Genomic DNA, 22,761 nt, shown 5'->3' on the forward strand with positions numbered 1-22,761 from the left:
AAGGAAAGAATGCTCAACCGGCTGATTATTCAACTTCCAAGAAATCTGTGTAAACCCGGAGGATGTCAGAAAAAAAGCCAGTAACTTTAGATTAGTTGAAAGAGTAGGACAAATCCACCCACAAGTTATACCTTGACTGGTTAAGACACATCGAAGGACAGATTCATTTACATTAACCGATGTAGAGCACGGGCCCATAATTGTAGCTTCTGTATGGTTCTCTGCAAACATGAAATAAAGATAATCTTCCTATACTAGATAATGAAATTTGCCTGGTGCACTCCCCCCTCTCCTGCAAATGCAACTCATTTCTATGAAAGTTAAGCAACCTCTTCTGGCACTGATACACAAGCCATAGTTGGCATTTATGAATGGAAACGAGAAGATGGAATAAGCTCCCAAAAGGAAGCAAAGGGCTTATTCAAATCACCCATTCCTGTAAATACCGATCTCCCAGTATTTAGTCTACCTCATCCCTTAGCTGGTATTTACTCAGTCCACCTATCTGAGGGAGTATCTATTATCTCCTGCAGCAAGGAACCCAAGAGACCAGATCTCTATAAGATAAAGAACGAATGACAGAGTCTGTATGCCAGACTGGTAGATGCCAGTACCATTTTAAAGTGATCTAAAACTGTGTCAGCGGTGTGGGGCATTTTGGCACTTGAAAGGGCCCGGGGGAGGGGACAACAGGTGCATTACTGTCCACTGTGGGCCAAACTAGGATCAGGCCCTCACAAGCAATTTTAAACCTCTTTCAAACGGCAGTAGCATTCACAGGTTGGATCCACGGATACTGCCACATCTACTTTGGCCCTGCGAAGGAGAGGTTCAAAGTTAACTTTCAAAGACAATGTTTTGAAGTTATAGAAAAATAAAAGTGAAAGATCTTAAACAGGTACAGATTCTTGAATGAGTCATCCTTTGCCCATGCATGGCAGCCAATTTCTTTCCCACATCTTGGATGGTGACTAGCTATATTCTCACGAGGATGTCTCAGACTTTAGTAATGGAAGAGGAATCTGGTTACTGTCTTTGTAGTAAACAGCTGTGACACATTAATTACATGCTTTCCAAATCAACCCAATGGAATGCACTGGCCTGATATCTAATTTGCAGATATAAAACTGTGCAATGTCCAAACTAGCTCCTCAATACTTAAAACACAGCTCCTCCTCAAAAGAACAGAATCCAACAATATCCTGATGTTTAAAAACACACAATTTTGAATTACCCTTTGGCATAATTTTAAAAATAGTTTTCTACTTCTGAGAAAATTTAACCTACTGAATGAGTAGATGGCACAATAAAGGAATAGACGATACAATTTAATCTCCCAATAAAACAGCAAGTATATAACACAAACTCTGTCATCATAGATATCCAACCATCCATATGAATTAGGTGGCTGTGCGGAATCAATGGTAAGTGTACACCTTCCCTCCCTTTTGCCTGGCTTCAGCTTCAGACAGTTTATCCCCTCTACTCATTTATTTGTTCAAAACAAAACCAAGCAAAAATAACGCATAGATGATTTCATTTTTCAAATCTCTAAAGATCATTACCAGCAGTCCCTTAATAATACTGACGAACAAAATACACAAAGTTGAACGAACACAGGAGAATTCCTATGGCGCTGAAATAAACCAGTTCATGGCAACACCATGTACACCTCCCCATCTTGTACGTGCTCAGAGATACCAAAAGCTACTGAAAGACCCAACACAATCAACAGGGAAATAGTTCCTGTCACTGTCTTCACACAACCCATAGTTAAATTGTGGTACTCTCTGCCCCAGGATGTGGTACTGGCCACCAACTTGGATGGCCTTAGGAGGGGAGGGGACATGTTCATGGAGGACAGGGCTATCCATAGTTACTAGTCAAAGTGGATACTGATCATGATTTATATCTATTCTCTCCAGTATCAGAGGAGCAACCCTGTTATATTAGGTGTTGTGGAACACGGGCAGGATAATGCTGCTGCAGCCATCTTGCTTGTTGTGGGCTTCATAGGAGCACCTGGTTGGCCATTGTGTGAAGACTTGATGGGTCTTGGTCTGATCCAACATGGTTTTTTGCTGTCATTGTCTTGATATTTACCATCAACCAAACTAAACCTTGTCCAACTCCCAAATCTGCATCTAAGAACTCTATGGCCCCTTCCGCACATGCAGAATAATGAACTTTCAATCTACTTTCACAATTGTTTGCAAGTGGATTTTGCTATTCCACACAGTCAAATCCAGCTGCAAAGTGCATTGGAAGTGGACTGAAAGTGCATTATTCTGCATGTGCGGAAGGGGCATATGATTGAATTCAGGCACCAAACCAAGTCACACTAAAACTCTACTTCCAGGGGCATAAAGATGGCTTGCTCGCCATGCTCCTCTCTTTACAAGCAAACTGTAATCAGTTTCCAGTTTTCAAACAAACTGTACCCCTTAGTTAAGGCTACAATTGTGCCACAACTATAGACTCTCGAATCAAGAACAGTGTACTGGTATCTAAAGACAAAACAATTGCTTGAACAGGTTGATCAGAAGTACTTTTTACAATGATCATCTCTACTAGTTGATCAGTTGCCCTGGCACAGAAGTGAACCCCTCCCACTTCCTTGGGAGTAAGAGAATGTGAGGGGGCATTTACACAACTGGTTGTGGATGCCCTCCTAGTTAATGTGTTTTTGATGTTGGAGGTGGAAAGGGTAGGGGTGACCCTTGTAAAGCAAACAGCATGGCATGGTTTCCAAGAAGACAACTAACAAACATATGATTGTTCTCACTGAACTCTGCCAGCAGTCAAAAAGGCAGCCAAGTTGATTCAAGCAGGATACAAGAGAACAGAAATCCCATAGCCTAAAAGACAAACATTCATTCCACTCTGAGGTTTTGTGAGACAGCTCCCTTCTTCAGATCCAGTGGCTTTTCTCATGTTCTTATTGTCTTGATAGTTTCCATCCACCAAACCAAAACCTGTCCAAACCCCAAATCTGCCTGAAAGCTAGACCATGAACATTCTTCCCGTTGCATCTGAAGCAGTGAACTGTCTCACAAAAAGCACTCGCTGGAATAAATGGTGCTAGTCTTTAAGGTGCACCGGGATTTAGTTTTGTGTTGCTGCAGCAGACTATTGCAGCTACTGCACTGAAGTCCCAAAATGGTCATTACCGCAAGAGGTTATAAACTGGTTTTGTTTTGATTTCAATTGTTTATTTCATTCATATCATCTGCCTTGAAAGCATTATGCTGGCAATATTGTAGGGTAGAAATCTTAATAAATTACAGCATGTTGCAATTCACACCTGGAAAAGGGAGTCCCATGTCCTCATGCTTTGAATACACACAAGATAAACAGCCCCACAAACCGCCCCTTCTGGTCTGGGAACCCCAGAAGCTATGCCCTGCTGCTTAACTGGGACTATTCTTCTATTTTTTCCAGCCAGTGCAACTGTTTGAGATAGAGTTGAGTCCTCAGGACAATGGAAAGTTACAGGGGTCTGCAACCTGCGGCTCTCCAGATGTTCATGAACTACAATTCCCATCAGCCCCTGTCAGCATGGCCAATTGCAGACCAGCCCAATGATCCGGATCAGGCCTCCTGTTAGGAACCAACTGCATTCTGCATTGACAGGCCCAACAGAGGAGTATTATTCCGTTTTGGTGAAAAACATACTTGACTGACACACATCCCTGAGCGTACAAGTCATATACCCCATCAGAGATGAAACAGACAAAAATAATAAAAATATCCACATTCCTCAGGTAACACCCTACAGTGCCCTACAGAAGAATACAAGACCTGCACATGGAATGCACAAATATTTCAGTTAAGCAAAATGCTTCATCACTGTTCTCCTCTGAAAACAGTGCACTAATGAACTGACTGACAGGCAATCAGATGAGCAACTTCCACTCTTCCTGTTGGCCTTCGAACATCCTCAAAAATGCCCAAAGCAACTCCATGTTCACAAGATGACGTAATTGAATTTTCAAAGACGTTTCATCACTGAAACCACAGGCAATATCAATTAGTACATCTTCACCGGATTTCAGCTATAAGCAAATGACCAACAGCTCGACTGCCGGTGACTTGTTAAAACATTTAAATCCCATACCAAGCATCAGAAGAGATCATTCGGGTGTTGCGGAATCCCTTTATAAGATCCAATTCAGTGGCAAAATATACAGAACCACTGTAGTTGGCACTTACTTTGTTAGCTGCCCTTTGTTTTTGTTGTTGTCCACTCCGTTGTATGTAACAGCTGCCAATTTCCTGCTTCTGTAATTCTCATAGTGGACATTATTAGTGACATCTTTCAAGTCCTGCATGTGAGTTCTAGTTTTTTTTAAAAAAGGGGAGGTTGTTAGCAATTTTCATTCTTGGAATGATTAAATACCAACTGAACATCATTAACTTTAATTAAGCAAAGCCCTTGACATGGGTATTTTAGGGTCTTGAAATATAAAAATGGCTAACTGTATAAAGATAGCGACTTACAGCACTTGCAGGAAAAGCAAGCAAATTTGTCATTTTAATGTCTCTAGTAGTAGAATAGCAACAGAGACACATTTTGGCCAAGTCTTGCAGTTCCTTTCCAGTTTTGCTGTGTTAATCAAAGACAATGTAATTGTCATCTGAATTCTGGAAATTCAGCAACGGAATTAGACAGTTTTGTAATATCTATGAGCTCTACTAGCACACAGGTGACTAGTCTTCCAAAAACCTCAGGCAGTTTTAAAGATATTCATATTGCTAGTGGATGTGGAAGACTCGCTACTTCATGATAGCAAAAATGATGCCACAAAAGCACCACAATGACCTTGTGAAGTATTTTAAATATCTTATTATAAAGTAGAGAAGGAATCCAATATTTGGATCAACCACAGTGGAATAGGCATTTATTTTAACTGCAAGACTCCATCCCATTAAAAACAACGTTTCCCATTTTCCCATCTATTAAAAAACTTTTCAAAACTTTGCATGCAAATTACTCGCCTTATCAACATATTCCTGAGAATTGTGAAGTCGCAGTGCTCACCATTTTCAACTGCAAAAGAAAAATGTTGCATTTTAAGTTGTGCGGGGGGGGGGGGGAGAGAGAGCGCGCGCACAAGCGCAACATCAGATAAAATGGAGCAATTACCCATCGGTTTTTACATTGCATTCTAATAACATAATTCTGATTTGTTTTGCATCTGTTAAAATATCACACAGAGTTACTGCAACAAAGTGTAACAATGGCTGTTTGCAATCTTGAAAATGTACAATAGAAAACCAGAATAAAAATAAAATTCATTCACATTTTCAGGTGTCAGAAAGTTTATATTATATCTGAAGTCCTGGGAACAATTACTCCCATTTTTTGCCTGATCACAAAAATGTCATTTTGGGACAACGTGCAACTTTAATCAACTATGATTAGAGTTTTAGCACCACACAGTTCCACATACACACACACACACACACACACAAAACCTTGTACATATCAAGCCTAAATCTGAAAGGAAACAGCTTATAAAATATCTATCGTTTCAAGCAAAGGGCACATAAAATATCTCCTAGATTCCACATAATTTGTTTCACTACAACACACAAGAGTCCTGTAGTTACATTTCTTACGATTATATACAACTGAAGAAGTGAAGGTGATATTACCTTAGAGATAATTCTGATTTCATAACTAGAATATGGTTTGTTGAGCTTCTGTTCTTAGTTGTGATTATTACAATTATGATATGCGTACTGTAGTTCTTCACGCTGCTTCTGATGCTACTCTGAAAAATCCCCCAATTTAGGGAACCACTTTCCATATTGTAGGGTTGGGGGTGGGGAAGAAGATGGGGTAAAGAGAGGCAGGCTTAGAAACTAGTATAATCCCAACAGCTACTTGGGAAAATTCCACATATTTGCAAAGCGTTACTTTCTGTTTAGTTATGTAGATAGCACAATGAGAACTAAGACATATTAGTTCAGACTGACACCATTAATCGGATTACCTTAAGACTGTTCTGCTAGGACTGAGGCAGATACTGTCTGCAAGCAAACTATTCTGTAAGTTTACTAAATACACTGCATATGTTTTGTCTGATTTCAAATCAAACATTTATCACGCATGCAAGGTTCACTGGCTGGTTTTCAAAGTAAGAATACACTGTTTTGTGAAAATTCTTACAGTGATTAAGCATAATCTAATAAGAATTAAAAAAGATTCCGTTTACAGTGCTCCCTGACCAGTCAGACTGAAAGAAGTAAGCACTGTAAATAACCAAAGTAATTCTCTCCCTGTGATAATTAATCAGAACTGTGATAATAAATATTAAAATGAATATCAAAACAGGCAAAACAAACTCAGAAGACGATAGGATCTTACGACTATATTTACTCTAGGTCCGTGGTGGCGAACCTATAGCACTCCAGATGTTCATGGACTACAATTCCCATCAGCCCGCCAGCAGGGCCAACTGGCCATGCTGGCAGGGGCTGATGGGAATTGTAGTCCATGAACATCTGGAGTGCCATAGGTTCGCCACCACTGCTCTAGGTTAATTCAGGCATTCATAACGTGACTCATTCTGGAAATCTAGTGAGGCATCAATTCATGGAAGGCAATCCATGGATGTTCTACTGAAGCATTCAATTTGATCATCATTCCAGGGGTCTGTAACCTATGGCTCTCCAGATGTTCATTGACTACTGATGGGAATTGTAGTCCATGAACATCTGGAGAGTCACAGGTTGCAGACCCCTGATCATTCCATTTAACAGGAGGGTGAGGAGATGGGTTGAATAGTGGTTCTTTCACCCATCCCTTGATCATCATGGAGATCACTGCCATGGATGGAGCAGGGCCAGAGATGTTCTTTCCAATTATTCCACACTGGCCTCAGATTCTAGGTCCTAAGAGATTACGAATGCCCTTCTCCAGCCAAAAGCTGAATTTACACCGGCTCCCACACTGCTGAAACCACTCAGTCTGGAATGCAGATGCAGAGTAGTTTGCTCCAACATGAGGCATTTCCAAGCTACTCCTTCAAATAACTACCTTACTGTCCAATTATATGAACGTGCACAATTTCCCTTCTTACCTTCTGCCACTCCCCAAGGATACTGCCTTCCCCTCACTCTCTTGCCATTGACTTCAATGATAGTATTGCTACCTACGACAGCAAGAGGTAAACGGTCCTACAAGACAGAAAACGTTACAGTTCAATCATTACAATTTCATTTGCTTGTATTGCACTATGGATATAAACAAAAGGCATTTTTGTAAGGTTATTTTGTAAGATTACCAATTTTGTAAGATTACCAATGAGCAGCAGTGGCGTAGGAGGTTAAGAGCTTGTGTATCTAATCTGGAAAAACCGGGTTTGATTCCCAGCTCTGCCACCTGAGCTGTGGAGGCTTATCTGTGGAATTCAGATTAGCCTGTACACTCCCACACACGCCAGCTGGGTGACCTTGGGCTAGTCGCAGCTTCTCGGAGCTCTCTCAGCCCCACCTACCTCACAGGGTGTTTGTTGTGAGGGGGGAAGGGCAAGGAGATTGTAAGCCCCTTTGAGTCTCCTGCAGGAGAGAAAGGGGGGATATAAATCCAAACTCCTCCTCTTCTTCTTATTCCTGGAATATGATTAAAGGGGGGCTCCTCAGGTTAAGTTTAAAAGGGTCTCAGGCTACAGACATGGAAAAGATCACTACTTGAGAACTAGCCTCTGCTGGACTAGGATGGGCCAAAGATCTAATTTCATCTAATGCAACTTCATAGGACCTATCAATTCCTTTATTTTATTTTATTATCAATTCCTTTACCTATTATCAATTCCTTTACCTATACCAATTCCTTTATTTTACCTATACATTTGCCCCTGAAAAAGAGAACTAAAAGAGAACTAAAACCCATTAAACCAGACACAATACTCAGCAAAAATGACAGAAAACTGAACTTCAAACATCGTTAGTTGTTATTTATTATTCTCATGGAATCCAGTCTTTATTAGCTGCCATTTTAAGTTATCCAGGTTGATTCAACTCTTATTTCTGAAGATCAACACATACCTCACTTCCCCTCTGCCAGAAAGTGTATTTGCTGGCACATTTATATGACACTGCAGTTGGATTGTCAGACACAAATGCAATCTAGAATTTATTCCTGCTCCTGGGCGGCTTTCTGACACTGCCGGGTCGCTGCCCGGGTCCCCTCTGCTAAAGACCTGTGGAAGGTCTCAGGTGGGGGGTGTGTGTGTGTGTGAAAGCCCTGGCCCTGTTCTGCATTGCGGTGTGGCCGGGGCATTAAGATGGGTGTGGGGAGGGAGAGCCCTGCAGCACAAGATGGGGGTGGGGAGGGAGAGCCCTGTGGCAGCGAATGCTGCCTGCACTCGGTTCCCAATAGGGAAGGGGAAAAGGCACGAATCGAAAACGAAATAAGGAAAAAATCCTGTACTGGCTCTAGAGCAGTGGTGGTGAATCTATGGCACGGGTGCCAGAGGTGGCACTCAGAGCCCTCTCTGTGGGCATGCACAAACAGAGTCGTCACCTCCCCCCCCCCACACACACACACATCTAGGCTGGCCTGGGCTCGATTATTAGCATTAAACCTAAGACCTAGTTTTGGGGAAGCAGTGTCGTTAACCCTGTTAAGCGCTGTTAAACCCCACTGATTTTCATGCAAAGAACTTTAGCGCGATCCTTTACCTGGAAGTAAGCTCAGTTGCTGGCAATGGGGCTTGCTTCTGAGTAAACCCTCCTAGGGTCATGATTCACCCGTTGGAAGAGTTGTACGGTTGCTTCAAAGCAAAGCCACTGACTATCACCAAGCTTACTCCTGAATAATGCACGCCTCGGAGCCAATTGTTTTTCTAAACTGAAACCTCGGTATTCAGGTTAAATTGTCGTTTTGGTACTTTGCGATAAATAAGTGGGTTTTGGGTTGCAATTTGGACACTCGGTCTCGAAAAGGTTCGCCATCACTGCTCTAGAGCCCAGTAAGGACCTGCTCTCCCTGCTGAGGAAGGAAAAATACTGGGGATCAAGATGGATGCCCAAGCCTCCCACAGGAAGTTGCAAGTTTTAGTTCCTGCCTCCCTGAGAAAGGGTTGAGAAATCACCCATCCAAGATGCCTGAAGTCGCCTCCAGGAGAAAGAACATTTTTGTCAGACAATCTTAACTGAAGCTTCAGTTTGGTAAATGCCATTGCTCATACCATCTAGAAAAGGGGAAGATGTTAATTGGTTGCTGCAGTTAGAGAAGGAGAGTTGTTATCTGAGATCTATTAAGAGGATCCAGATCCACTTTTTGCTGCTTCTCCATTTGAAAGCTGCTTGACTAGATTCCATATCTGAACCACGCTTTCAGCCAGTACCCTACAACATAAATGAGCTCCAGAATTCTGTCTGAATGTGTATTAGATACCAGACAATTTGGGAATACTTGGCAGAAGTTTCAGGTAATACATTTTAAAAGATGCTTTCTGCTTTGTACTTTCTTAGAAAAATTCCATGTAAGTTTCTGATTTCTCTTCTTTAACAAATAGCTTTTTGTTTTTCAATACAAGATTTAGCACATGGGATAATACTTTGCCTACTTACATTAAGAACATCAAGATAATACTGGAGTTTCTTTTATTCTTTATACAGAAAGAGTATAAAATAGATATTCTGGTTACACTCTAGAATTGTCAAAGGTGTGTGAAATCCCAGAAAGTGGCAGATTACTACTTTTAAAAGGGTTTCAGACCCTTGCTTGGGTCAACAGATAAATCTGGGTTGTAAAGCACTCTGCACACCCCTAGGGATCAGGGATTTCAATGAACCATAATATATCATTCATCTGCAGGTTGAAAATTTAAGCATACCAGCCACAAGGGGGTGTCAAAGGCTCTCTATAACACTTATTCAAACAAGAGTGTCAACAGATCCAATGGTTTAAATTACCGTATTACACCTTTTAAAGGTTATGGCACACTACTTTGTAATTCATATACAAATATAACTACTTTAATACACCACTTGGATACTGGACATGAGGTCTCGCTGCATCTTCGATTTTATTTGAAGTTCATTATATGTCTTAACACTCCTTTTTATTTTTCAGTTACACAACAGGTTTTCCAAAGGCGGATTCCGCATGGGCCAAAAACAGTGGTGTGAAAATGGTGCAAAAGGGTTTTAAACCATTTTGCACCATTTTCACACCTCATTTTTGGCCCATGCGGAATCTGCTATAGTTTCACAACAGGCAATTCTACCTGCTGTCAAAAGGCAGAATTAAAGTCTGATCTTTAGGTATTTATTTTATCACCATCCAAACAAAAATTGTTGGCAAACCTGACAAATTACTCAATTATAGCCTATGAGGTATTATACTTCAGACAATGAGAATGTAAGGTCTTTCCATGACTTACACAATAACCTTCAATGGGAATAACAATTTTTAAAAACAGATCATGACCAAAAATTAATTTTCTTACCTCTCCGGGTAATCAAATATTGTTTTTCATGTGTGGGCTTCTTTAAACTCAAGGAACAATAGATAAGGAACAGGCCAGGTCATTAACTGCTGACCAGATCTAATTATTTTTCCAAATTCTATATGACTGAGAAGTTTTCCGCACTGTTATTGAATGCCTGGTTCAAGAAGAGTAATCCATTTGCCTTCCCACAAGTCCACCACTGCTGTGATTAAACAGCTTCTTATGTGTGCAGATGTTTCAGTGAGCACGTGAAGTTCTTAAGAACGCAACGGCTTTTTCAGTAGTTTCAGCAGACAGAAGAGCTCTGCATGCTCATTCATTTATAGAGTGGCCCTTCATGAGGGAAAAACCATTGACACACAGAATTCTATGTAAATGAACTGCCCGCAGAGCTCAGAACGATTATTTTAAAAAAAATTTCAAGACAGTTTTTGTACCTTGATCTTTTTAACCAGCTTATTTTCTTCTTCATCATCCGTCTCTGGGAATTCATATATTTTAATTTTGTGCTCTTGAATTTCTTTCATTATCTGTAATTAAAAATATTTGTTGATACGAGACTGAAGAAACGATGGGCCATGCATATGGAACACGTGTTGCACTTCCATTTTTTCATCTGTGAGTTACGCCCATGGTACTTGTAGGGGTGAGCCCGCGAACCCAGCAGAACCGCAGATAGAGCGCTTGGAATGCCGGTGCCAGCTGAGGCCTTCTGGGCGCACATGCTCCCCCCCCCGTTCCCCCGTGAGTCACAGGTCATGAACTACCTGACTCACGGTCACCAGGTGTCCCAGACAAAGGGACAAAAGGGCTCCTGCCCCCAGGTATGGATTAGACCCAGACGCGGATGCTTCCTCCTGCACGTAGCAGCCTGATGAGATCATGCATCACATGATGCTCTCCCGCTCTCCCGCTTTCCTTCCTGCCTGCCTCCTTTACACGCCCCCCGAGAAACCCTAATAAAAGGTGCCAGGGACTAGCACACGAGAGAGTAGCCAGGTCCGTAGATCAGCCAGATCCACGGGTCACGCTTCCTGCTGCTGGCTCTCTCCACCGGATGATATCTCCGCGTCTCGCCTCTTCCTTGCGACCCTCGCGGGCACGACTTCAGTACTTGCAAAGTGGCTAGGCCAGAACGTGGACACAGACCATTTCTCCTTTCCTTTTCAACCACCACGCTGGAAGGCCTTTTGACAGCCTTGGTTACTACACAAGTCATTCCTCTGGCAGACACATTTGTCAGTGAAATGTCCTAATTCGCTTTAGCGCAACCTAATTCCATTATTTCAATGAATTTTACTCTGCATCAGAAGGATCAGCTGCCAGCTTAAACATACCTTGGAAGCACTGATCTCGATTCAAGATTTAACTTAGCACAGCTAACGATTTCATGCAACACTGCACTCATATTATCCAAACGGGAATGTGCAAATCGCACGTTCGCATGCAGATACAAATTGTGTTGTGCTCCTATGTTAGCCAAACACTTCTCAGAGCAGTTTTAAAACATTCTATGAAATCTGTTAACATGCTATTCTTGTGCTCTTTTCCCCAAGGAGTTAGTATAAAGGTATTCCCAATTATTATATATATATATAGGTGTGAAAGTTGGACAATGAAGAAAGCTGATAGGAAAAAGGTAGACTCCTTTGAAATGTGGTGCTGGGAAGAAGGTTTTACAGCTACCATGGACTGACAAAAAGACAAGTAAGTGGGTTCTAGATCAAATCAAGCCTAAAATGTCCCTAGAAGCTAAAACGTCTAAACTGAGGCTTCGGTCACATTATGAGAGTCACTGGAAAAGACAATAAGGCTAGGAAAAGTTGAAGGAAGCAGTAAAAGAAGAAGACTCAACATCAGGTGGACTGGCTCTATAAAGGAAGCCACAGCCCCCAGTTGGCAAGTCCTGAGCAAAGACACTGATTCATAGGGTCACCAGGAGTGGGAAGTCACATGACAGCACTTAATATACACTTACAAGAGGAATTGATTGTCTGAATACAAATAGTACTATATCAAACATCCAATTCTAAATGAAATTATTTTCAGTAAACGCATTGTTTGTGGCACACACTGGAGTTTTAGAGCAGGCATATTTCTGTTTCACAGGATGCATTTGTGTTTCACAGGATGTATTTTTGGTGATAATTCCATCATCATCCCAGACTGCAGTAAGGTGGGATCCTGGTGTTAAATACATTAGTCTGGGCAGCCCCATCCAAACTGGAGGTGGCGGGCCGCCTTTCCAGTGGTGTGGGGAGGCTCACAAAGCATGCAAGCCTCCCCACCACCAAGAATCCTCTATGCGCCTCAACAGACTTACACCACCTTTTTGTGGCTGAGGTCTGAAGTGCAGATTGCCAGTGTAATGCCGACAAAGGCAGGCAGAGAGCTGACTAACATCAGCCCCTCCCGTGGCCACACACCCACCACGCTGCTGGCAGTGGTGTCCCCACATTTGGGGGGTGGGTGGAATAGTATGGCAACTATATGCCAGCAGAGTCACCCCTCCGCCAGGGCAAGTGCCCCAGGAGGGTAAATCTGCCGGGACTCCCATGAGCAGATTTGCCCCCTCCCCCTCCCTTTGGTTTATATATGGAAACAATCACAAATATTTCCAACCACAATTGCATTTCTAGTATCCCACTACCTTTAACAAAGTAAACATTACAGAAATGACTAAGTATTACTTACTTGGCCAAACTTACAAAAACAACCCCCACCCCCATGTCTGACAATCCTGTAACTGCAACTGTACTGCACAAATCTGGCAACATTTCAGACATTTTGCAGATAGCTAGTGATATTTATTGTACTTAAGATCAGTCATTTTTAACGTACATGGGAAGAACTAGCATTTTTATTTTTGAGATAAGATCAGTGAACACATTTCCCATGTCAGAAATTGTATTAATCCTGCTCTTACTTCTAGCCCTTGGGGAAGAAGTCAGTTCAGCACCACCAAAAATATGTATCCTCTTGCTGAGCTATAAATTATCTCCCAAGTTTAAACAGTCACTTCAGGATTAAATCTTCAAAGTTCAGTAGTCATACATGAGCAAACATTAAGCACCTGACATTAAGCTTCCAGGTTACCTGTTTTTTAAATTGTTGGCATTCTTCGGGTGTAAGTGTGTCTGCTTTGGCAATAAGTGGAATGATATTCACTTTTTCATGTAGGCGCTTCATAAACTCAATATCCAAAGGCTTAAGTCTATTAAAAAGGGGGGAGGGAAGAGACAGTGACTCAACAAACATGACTTCCAAACCAGGCAACTACAGGCAAGATATATTTCTGCAGTTTCCACTTATGGCATGAGTCAAATGTTTTCAAAACCCGCACAAAGCAACCTATCTTGATGCTAAATGATTTTAAACAGCTTAGGTGGTTAATAACACAGCAGTCAGCAACAACTGAGTAGGAAGGGACAGAGAATGACCCTCTAGGCCAGGAGCATTGAACTGACTCGTTACGAGGGCCTGAACTGACATAAATGTGAGTTGGTCAGGCTGGGTCAGAGGGGAAGTGACTCCCAGCTGGTGAGCCTCTAGCAGCCCAGATCATCACTGGAGGGAGATAGCAACTCGACCGGCGAGTCCGCAATGGGTTTTCTAGCCCAGATTGGCACTGGAGGAGGTGGTGGGCTGCCTCAGCTGGTGAGCCTGAATCAGGCTTGCCTGCCCAGATTGGCACCTGGGGGGTGGGGATGGGGGGAAGCTACCTGAGCTGGAGGAGAAACTTGAAAGTTTAGGAAAGTCACTTTGCATCATAACTCCTCTCCCTAATGAATTCTTGTCTACTGAAGGGCTGCTGGGCCAGCTCTCCCAGGCTTAGAGCCTTCCTTGAAAGTACAAGTGACTTAAGGATACTCTCCCAAGTACTACTTTGCCCTTCCAGAAATCATGGCCCTCTTCAAATTCCTTGCTTGAGATAGATTTTAAAATTTGAAATGGAGAGGCATCCTACCTCAAACTAACCACAATCACAATGGGAAGAAGACTGAAGGGCAATCCTTGTAATACTGTCACCAGACAGACTATTTGGTATTTGGCACGGAAGAAAACACAGAATTAGGGACCCAATTCAATCTCTTGAGACATTTGTGCAACAGTTTGAAGGAGATTCTTATTTTATTATAGACACATGAAAGGCAATGCAAAAGGGGAATGAAACAGCCTATAAAAATGTCAAACAAGTCAGGTAAAATAAAAAGTTGAACATTAGAACACCAAAATAAACTTTACAAATAAGAAATAGCCAGTCATATTAACAAATAGTGATCAGTTGTACGCTGTAGATGATTAGACTATTATCTGTTTTTAACACAGAATGTACCATTGATAAGACATCAAATGAGTTGTCTCCAGACAAAGGAAGCTTAAAAGTGAGATATACACTTTCACCCTATCAATAGCCATTTCATTTGTTCAGATTTTGTCTTTCACAAACTTAACTTTCTGCATATCTAGCTGTGGATTTGGGACTGGATGCAGAAAAATGAATGAAGGTCAATTTAGAAATGAAAACCCTATGACATTCACAGAGGTCGGCTCCCTGACGCCATCCCCACTAGATTTAGGAACTGAAACTGTTATACATGCTTACAAATGTCATAGTTGAGACTATCAAGACCTCTGAATGTGTGAGGGTAGCAATAGCGAGATTTAAATATGGAAATCTGGGCCCAAAGTGAATGAAATAGGTCCCATCTACTTATACACATGGAACAATTAAGAACAATTATTTTAGCAAAACGTTTAGCAACACTCAAAAATGTTTTGCTTGACCTATAAAACGCAGATATGAAGAACAGTAGACACCATGAAATAACGATGGGTATGTGTGCGAGGGAACAGACCTTGGCAAGAAATTCATTAGTTTAGGTCATGAATCCCCAAACAAAACTAGCATCTATATTGTGTCCACACAGTCAATTGTAATTAATCTCCTCCCACCCCTATACACTTCACACAAACTAATATTAATGAAGAACTGGATGGGTCAGAATTGTCTCCCCAAGTTCCATTCTCCAACACATTCAAGGTCTAGATCCAAAATGTGATTTAACACCCCACATTCTTATTAAGTCAGAAGTGAGGCCAAGGAGCAGGAAAAAGATACAGTACACTGTTGACAGATGCACTGTAAAATTCAATCACTGGCATTAATAATGAATTGATGCTGCTAAGGTGCCTTCTTAACTTTAATGAAAGTGGAATTAATCTTCCGGAACAGCTGATCTGAGGGTTACAAAGGTTACAAAAACCTAAGCTAACCTATCAAGAGCACCAAGGAATGCCTTTTCTCAAATTTAGTGAAGGCACTTTTCTTAGTTTAGAAAGAGAAATTGTGGTACTTAAGAAATCAACCCCAGTTTGCATCCTTCAAGTAGAAACAATCTGGACCCAGCTAATGGCTCAAGGAGGTCGAAAAAAAGTTACCCATGTCCTGAAGGAGCAATGAAGTATAGGCAACACTGCACTCTGTTGTCGGGCATCTGTCGTCTGTTCACACGTGACTCTGCATTGAGATAGTCTTCAAACTTACTGTCAATGTAGTCAATAACAGGCTGCCAGCTAGAATATGAATAAAAATGCTTTTAAAAACCAGCCGTTTTCACATTTAGCCTCTACTCCATCAAAGTTGTTTTGTTTTTTATGACAATGAACTGTAAAATTAGTTCATGGAATGTAAATGGCACGAACAGTATTTTGAAAAGGAAAAAAATATTCAATGAATTAAATCCTACCAACTATCTATTAGGTCCATCATTTGCTAATGATTGTAACTTGAAATCACAGATGCATGTTTTATTTCATGTGCTGATGGCGGCGAAAATAGTTTTGGCCAAGAAATGGAAATCTAACGATTTACCCAAATTTAGTGAATGGATTCAAAAAGTTCACAGCTTTTATGTGCTTGATAGAATAAGTCAGCAAATTAGAAACTTACCTTTTGAAACATATGAAGGGAATTGGGCCAAATGGGTAGAGTACATGAAGAAAGAGGAGGGTGCTCATATTTTATCTATGGTTTATTAATAGTTTATATATGAAATAATTATATATGTATGTGTTCGATGCTTACAGACAGGCGGCGGTGTTGTTGTTTGCTTAAGGTAATGAAATGTTTGTGTTAAAATTCATTTCAAAAATATTAAAAAAGTTAATTCGTGCAGTGTTAAACAGTCTGCATAAGAGTACTGCTGATACAAGCAGGATGAAAGGGATGGTTAGCAGGACTTGTGAACACTTTTTAAAAACTGTGGACAGCTAAATTAACATTTGCATTCAACTGGAAGGGGGGAAGTGATGAGCAAATGTAGGAAGATGGTACAACACACAACCTGCAGCTCATCTGGGACCTCAGCAGCAAGTTGCTAAAGATGCTAAAGTTGCTAAAGTAATGACTTTGCCATGCAGGAATGGTGGTGACAGGCAAAAAGCACTGTTTCCTGTGGGGACAGGAAAGGAGGAGGACAGCCTCGTTCATCACTGACCAGGTCATGACTAGGTCATGGGACAATGAGATATAATATAACCCTCCTGAAACATCTGAGATCATTAACTGGTTGATGTTACACATTCACAACCAACAGGTAATATTGCAACAGCTGTGAGGTAGGCTGCTTTCACTAAATGTGGTTTCAACACATCTGAATCCTGTAATAATAATACAATAATTTTAGGTATGGTAGCCAGAGAAACACTCTTTATAGGACGTTAGGAGATGTGTGATGTTACAGAAGTAGACATAATGAGAGCCATCTCCTTGGCAGCCAAACAACATTAATGTCAAAGCTAATCAAGGAGAAACTAAATTTCAGCAAAGTTTTAAGTGACAGTTCAGGTCAACAGGATAGTGTGACAAACAAAGAATTTAGCTTTACTTTAAAAGAAATGTGAACATTCCCAGCTATTTTAGCTATTTAGCAGTCACAATGCTAGAAATTACTTACCAATTGCTATTATCCACCGCATCGCCAAATCCTGGTGTGTCAACTATTGTTAGTAGCAGCTGAACACCCCCTTCTTTAATTAGAACCTTTGCCTGTTCAACCTGGAAAATTCAAAGGGATACCTGTTTCTCATGCTTGAATATGAACAGCATTTTTTGTTAACTTAAAGCATTTTTCAAACTTAGAGAACAGAACAGAAACAATACAGGGCTACACCTTGAGTACAATGATTTCAGCAAATTGTTTTTCCACTGGTACTGAATGTGTTTCTATCTAGTGGGGTGGGTTCTACCTCTGTCCCACTACTCCACCAAGCAAAACCTTCCTCGAGTGTAAGTGGTCTTCCCCCCAATAAAGAGCTACTTCAAGTGAAGGAAAGCGCCTTTGCAGATAACTGGATCCACCTCAATGTCCTCAAACAATCAAGCTGCTTCTGTTTCTTTCTATGTACTTCCACTAGTTGACAGAAGAAGGAAAGATCTGAGCTGGAAACTATCACCTCAGCGCCGTGAAGCATGGATAACCTGCTTAGCTCCCAGTTACTGGATTCCATAATTTCACAAGGCATTCATAACTTGCAGTGTTCTGTACTGACCTTCACTGCTATACAATACAGACACTTTGTATTTTCGAGGGCTTTAGCTAGTGAAATGGGCAGCTATTGTTCAATAGTATGGGAGCAGCACATTTTTCTTCCAGGCCTAGATACAAGGTGAGTGAACATTAAGTTCCGCCTTCAGCATTTTTCATAAAGGTGGGAAACAAATGATGTAACTGACTTAAAGCTGGCGTGGTTTGGATTGCAAATACAGGTCTGTGTATTGGCCGGTCTTATTCACAGTACAGACAGACCACAGGCCATGGCACTGGGTGCAGAATTTATCTTTTGTGGCAGCTCCAGCAGTTGTTAAGGTACACTTGACTGTGTGGCCAAGGCCTGCTGGAAGAAACCAGAGGGGTAGTTGAACAAGATTTCCAGGTGTGGCTTGTATAGCTCCTGGCTAGGACCTGCAAAACCAGAATCAGGCAATTCTGCTTCACTTGCATACTTCGCACAGGCTTTAATTCAGATGGCCTCACTGCAGAATTTCATATGTGTGTTTTATGAAGCAGGGTAAATGCACATTTTCCTTTTCAAAGCTCCCAGTACCAAAAACAGAAACAGTTCTGAAGGCTTTGTAAACAGTGACTATGGGTTTAATGTCAGAGGCAGGCTTCACATTTACAGAGAAATTTAATAGTTTCATGGGATGCCTCTTATTGTAAATCAAAACTGAAGCCATCTTTTCTCCCCCGGATCTCCAACTGAACTGTACCATACAGCCCCTCCCTCCTGTATGAACCAGAAATTCCCTAGCTCGTCCAGAATTAGCAGAAGCAAGATTGAGACACTTGGGAAAATCTTTCAATTTAGGGTTTCAATTAAGGTTCTCTTCACAGTGCATTTGAAACAGCTATTTGATGTGTGTTCCAGAATAGGCATGATTGTACCAGGGCTTTTAAAAAAAACTTTTTTTTTCTAGAGAGGACACTGGCTGACATAGGCATCCCATTGAGCACAACTCATCCATTCTAAATCAACGATCTTGCACAGAATAAATCGGCATAGGTATTATTTGGATCTGCCAAAATCTTCAGGAATGCCAACATGAGAGTTCCCATTAATTTCGGTATGCTACATATACCATTTGAACAACCTGAGAGCATACATCTTCATCTTGCTGGTCCACAAGCAGTTTTTTTCCTAATAATTTCCACCATATTCCCTGAACATTCCACATACTTACTAGATTATTACTCAAAAACATGACAACCAAATCAAAGCTCCTCATAAATACTGTGATCTGACCCCCTAGTTGCTAGAATAGGGGGGAAAAAACAGAATGGGCAAATTTTCTCTCAACATTTTCTTCTGTCCATATGCTGGCTTCCAAATCACACAATTATGCCAACTTCCTTAGAAATTCTGGAACAGTACTTCTCAGTTTTACAATCAAGTCCATTAGTTCCAGCTTTCAAGTCATTCTACTCACCATTCTGAAGAATCTGTTCAGCTTACAAACAATTAAACCATAAGGCAGGAAGTTGAGCTAACATTCAGTCTAATGCAGAAAAAAATTATTTCCCACACAGGAAGGAAACCAGAAGCTATAACAGTAAGTCACCATGGACAACAGGGGTTCTACCAACGTTCAGTTTTAAGGACTAATTAATACATTACAGCATGCAACAACCCATTGCAGAAAGTAGCCGTAAGCACGATGAGCTGGATCCAACCAGCCCTTCCACTCAATACCATCCATTCTTCTCCATACTACACGCCTCATCCCACAAGGCTTTTTTAAAACATGGGAGATCCCTTTGATTCTCATGGTAGACTTTTTAGGCCTCCTCCTTCCTTCCTCACCAGCAGAGAATCTGGTTAGAGCCAAACCAATGACATCAATGCCGCAGGCATACCTTCTTATGTCCCAAACAATGACCTAAATATTAATCCAGGCTTCAAAGTATGTGAAGGACAAAGAACTATACCACACGCTGTACTACATTTTTTCCCCAAACAGAGATAAAGCTTGCTTTAAAAATGTCAGCCTGTGATGCTCCCTTAGATTGAAGGATTTAAAAGCATTCCTTTGTACAACAAGCACTTTTATGTGTGAGGAATAATAATGTTTTCCTTGCCCTTCTAACATATTCAGTAATTATCTTAACACACTGTCCAGTATAAAGGAAACGAGAGTTAATCAGGAACATTCCTCTTGTTCCCTTTAGTGTTTTTTTTTCTTTATTAACTTTAAGGAATTTGTGTATCCATACATGGTCAAACTCTCAGAAAGCAGCACCATCTGGAAGGAAGCCAGAAAACCACTGTAAACCAGTGTCAATCTCTGTTAAGAATCCAAATGAATCCTATCTAGTTTTAGATGTACTTCCCCAGGGGAGTCAGGGAAAATAACTTCGCTCCAATGAAGGAATTTAAAACTTTCCTTAGCAAATCTCTTCCAAATGGTCATTTTCTCATGCACCGCTGTTGGAGAGGTCATACAGTATTATGCCAGATTCTGTAAAATCAAAGTTTCCTTGCCTGTTAGCTCGTTTCCTAATGCACAGCACATTCTTGGGTGATCATTTAAAAGAATTCAAATGGCTATTTCACAAGACATGGGTTTACACTGAGGCTGCTGTTGAATTCCCTTCTGTGAAGGCAATTCCACAAAACTCAGGAATTCAAATAACCTTAAAACCCAAAGAAAAGCAAACTCAATGAAGCTATGAAGACGTCTGCATGTAGCCTGCTCCAACATGAACTAATGCTTTAAGTACTTCCAAAACCAAGTACTTGAAATCTTTTAAATTCCAAAACCTACACCTAATTCCCAGGAAACAAGCAGATGGTAAAAGAACTAGGGGCAAAGCAACAACATGCATTTTGTGATCCTTTTAAAACATATTTTTCTTCTTTACCAAATGCAGCTGCTGCCATTTCAAAGGCAAGTCTCACAGAAGGGAAGATGGGATTTTTAACCCCACCTCCCTTCATTTTCCAGCCAAAAGATGCCACTCCCATGCTGCTTTTACCTCTGCTGCGGAAACTCTCACAACCATCTATATTATTTGAGGTTTCCAGATATCAATCAGACACTGCTCCAAAACTCTTCACGAAGTTCTGGCTAGAATTTCTATTTTAAAATATTTTTGTTTACAGCAAACTGAAACAAATTAGTTTTCTTCGAGTCCAGCTAAAGCTGTGAAGTTTTTCCTTGTTACTGTCTTCTTGCCCATCACTGTTGTGAATGATTTAAGCAAGGGAGAAGAACACAGGCTAAACAGGAAAGTGAAATTGAACTGTTAGCTGTCCAAGGTAAACAGAGAAGGAAGAATGTTCTCTCTGCCAGATACAGCAATCTGTCTCTTCAGGAGCAACCTAAGGTATCAAATACTAGTATAATCTAGTAACGTTTAAAAAATCATGAGTAAAACTGCACACTGTTGGTTGTGTTTCTAATGTGGCAAAACACACTAGAAACTCAAGCACAGTACCGTTAAGGGGAAAATATATTTCTCACTTCTGTGGAGTTTGATATGAAATTAACTTGACAGGTAAAGTGTCTGGACTGCAGCACCATTTTGATCAATATTCTCTTTCTGTGGCTTTGAACCTATCAATACCATGAAACAGACAAAACATCTTGCAGGAGTCTGATTAACGGTCTGCCAGTGGTGGCGAACCTTTGGCACTCCAGATGTTATGGTCTACAATTCCCATCAGCCCCTGCCAGCATGGCCCATGCTGGCAGGGGCTGATGGGAATTGTAGTCCATAACATCTGGAGTGCCAAAGGTTTGCCACTTCTGTAACACCATTTTGCAACATCTCACACAGCACCAGGTTTAGCCGGCATCACACAAAGACTCGTCTCTCTCTTCCCTCAGAAGATTTCGTTCTAGGTGCCTGCTGCTTAACCACATAGCCTTCAGTGGCAGAATCACTGAAATTCCACATACCAGACTGAAAAGGCTTCACAAAGAAAGACAAGTTCATCTAAACCAAGAGTATTTTAAAAGCCAAGTTTCCCACCATGTGATAGAGCAGCCAAGTAATCAACAACCACAAATTACTCAATGCATACTTCTCGGTTGTAACAGGCAGTTCCACGATAGCAACAGCAACAGACGCCCATGACTGCATATGAGGATCAGACAAGATGCTTATTCCCTAACAACAATTGCCCATTTGCTGATCGGCATATCTTAAAAATCCAAATGACATTTTCCCATGCACACATACCTGTACAGTCTTTTTAATTCTATGTGAAGGTCCTGGATACTCTGGAGAATACAAGTCTGTCAGGAATAATGAGTTGATTAGTGTTGATTTTCCCAGTCCAGATTCACCTACAAAAGAGGGAGAAAGTGAATGTAAATTACTGGAGTTTAAAAGATTCCACAAAGGTTTACTGACCTGCAGTGTACGTGGGCACAATATTTTAAACATAAGTGTTACATGCTTTACATAAATACAAAATACAGCATAAAATGAAACTATTCTCTATTCTCTAGTCACGGAGCCACCACAAAAGATACACATTTTTTCTCCATAAAAAATCCAAGTTTCCAGCAAATATTACACTAGATTCATATTTAAGTATGATCACAGGCAGGTCTGGTTCACACTGCAATATCATGCAGATTTTACCAATGGTTGGATGAAATAACTCATCTTGATGTCTGAATTCATGCTAGAGACCCTATACAAGAAAAAAGGTGTACACAAGCCTAAGGCTCATTTTGAGATCTTTCACTATGAAAAACCTTACACTGGGGTAACAATGT

General features: G+C 41.0%; 1 protein-coding gene across 3 annotated transcripts in view; it reads right to left on the reverse strand.

Moving 5' to 3' along the window:
* The window catches only part of SEPTIN7 (septin 7), a 77,840-nt gene that overhangs the window by 13,417 nt on the left and 41,662 nt on the right, over positions 1–22,761 (reverse strand). For all 3 annotated transcript variants that reach the window (XM_048510543.1, XM_048510544.1, XM_048510545.1), the window contains exons 4-11: positions 22,217–22,323; positions 17,429–17,529; positions 15,912–16,046; positions 13,566–13,683; positions 10,907–10,999; positions 7,089–7,185; positions 4,999–5,050; positions 4,213–4,338 (exon numbers count right to left, since the gene is read on the reverse strand). In XM_048510543.1, coding sequence (XP_048366500.1) covers positions 4,213–4,338; positions 4,999–5,050; positions 7,089–7,185; positions 10,907–10,999; positions 13,566–13,683; positions 15,912–16,046; positions 17,429–17,529; positions 22,217–22,323 — 829 coding nt within the window. The remainder of the gene's footprint in view (positions 1–4,212; positions 4,339–4,998; positions 5,051–7,088; positions 7,186–10,906; positions 11,000–13,565; positions 13,684–15,911; positions 16,047–17,428; positions 17,530–22,216; positions 22,324–22,761) is intronic.

The sequence above is a fragment of the Sphaerodactylus townsendi genome, linkage group LG11 (assembly GCF_021028975.2).
Source record: "Sphaerodactylus townsendi isolate TG3544 linkage group LG11, MPM_Stown_v2.3, whole genome shotgun sequence".
In the NCBI taxonomy this organism is placed as follows: domain Eukaryota; kingdom Metazoa; phylum Chordata; class Lepidosauria; order Squamata; family Sphaerodactylidae; genus Sphaerodactylus; species Sphaerodactylus townsendi.